This window comes from Merops nubicus, unplaced genomic scaffold, assembly GCF_000691845.1.
Source record: "Merops nubicus isolate BGI_N331 unplaced genomic scaffold, ASM69184v1 scaffold24441, whole genome shotgun sequence".
Lineage (NCBI taxonomy): Eukaryota > Metazoa > Chordata > Aves > Coraciiformes > Meropidae > Merops > Merops nubicus.
Window position 1 is genome coordinate 452 of NW_008587954.1, and position 1,395 is coordinate 1,846.

The window sequence follows — 1,395 nt, forward strand, 5'->3', positions numbered from 1 at the left end:
GGTCTTCTCCAGGTTTTCCTTGGTCTTTAGCTTAGTCTTCTCCATCTTCTCCTTTGAGAATGCCTTCTTAAAGTCATCCACTCTTTTCATGCCGCTCCTCTTGATGCGCTCTGCCCGTGACTCTTCGATAATCTCTTCAATCTCCACCTCTTCATCCGAGGAGAGCTGGACGTGGTCCTCTTCTGCGTGGTCCTCACCTGCAGGCACCTCCTCACCCTCACCTTCCTTCTCCAGCTTTTCACCCTCCTTCAGAGACTTGCTGATGCTCAGTTTAGACGGGAGCTTCACTTCATCCTGCAAGACAGAGAGCGGAGCCAGTGAGACACACAGACCCAGGCTGGGAGCCAGGCCCCCACGCTCAGCTACAGCTGGTGGCAAACATTGCCAGGCAACGTCAGGCCAGGCTCGTGTCCCTTAGTGCATCTGGTGAGTCACTGTAACCAGGATCTCCTCTGCCTGCAGCAGCCTGGGGCTCTCTGCTCTTTAAGCTCAAGTCTACCAGATCTCCTCACCCTGGGCAGTTCCAAAGCTACGCATGACCCTAGCAGTGCAGGAAGGGGCAGCCCAGTGCCACAGCTGGATGTTCTTCCCTTCCTCCTGTGACACAGTCCTGTCCCCACCAGTTCCATCTTCATACTGGGACCTGGCCCCTTGCCCAAGGCTCTAGGAAAGCCCAAACCCGTAGCCCCTCGTGGAGGGGTGCAGGGAACCCACAGAGAGCAGGAATCACGTGAAGTTCAACAAGGGCAAGTGCAGGGTCCTGCACCAGGGGAGGAATAACCCCATGGGACCCGTACAGGTGATGGGTTGACCTGCTGGAAAGCAGCTCTGCAGAGAGGGACCTGGGAGTCCACGGTGGCCACGGGCTCGGCGTGGCGCTGGGCTGCAGATGGCAGCACAGTCCAGAGCCGGCATCCGGCCACGGCGAGCACCCGCTGGCCTGGACAGCCCTGTTCTGCTCCCTGTCTTTCCCAAGGTCTGCAGGATCCAGATGTATGGCTGGACATCTCTTGGGATGCATCAGGCCACCCTGTTTTTCCCATTTCTCTGCTGGGGAATAAGTTACGGAATGTGCCCGATCCCGTATCTGCAGTGGGTGACCCGCACAGCCGGTCTGCAGCTCGGGTCAGGGGTGAATTCATTCAGCTTCTCCTGTGTCCCGGGCCAGCCAAGTTTCTGCTCGGGCGGCAGAGGACAAGCATGTGCCCAGGAGAGGGGCGCGGGTCTGCAGCGGGATCGGTTTTCATCTGAGCAGCACATAGCGTGCGTCCCCGCAGGGATGAATCACCCCTGGCCAGGGACAGGCTGGAAATAGCCCGTGGCCGCACGGAGCGCCCCAGCGGCGGGGCCGCAGCCCACGGCCGGGAAATTTATGGCCCGTGTGGTTTTAACCTC

General features: G+C 59.3%; 1 protein-coding gene across 1 annotated transcript in view; it reads right to left on the reverse strand.

Moving 5' to 3' along the window:
- Positions 1-883, reverse strand: part of LOC103781407 (polymerase I and transcript release factor-like) — a gene marked incomplete at its 5' end in the record, with an annotated part of 1,275 nt that extends 392 nt beyond the window's left edge. Inside the window, 2 exons of the mRNA XM_008949121.1 lie at positions 3-294; positions 798-883. Of these exons, the coding sequence (XP_008947369.1) occupies positions 3-294; positions 798-883 (378 nt within the window). The remainder of the gene's footprint in view (positions 1-2; positions 295-797) is intronic.
- Positions 884-1,395: the final 512 nt, after the last annotated feature.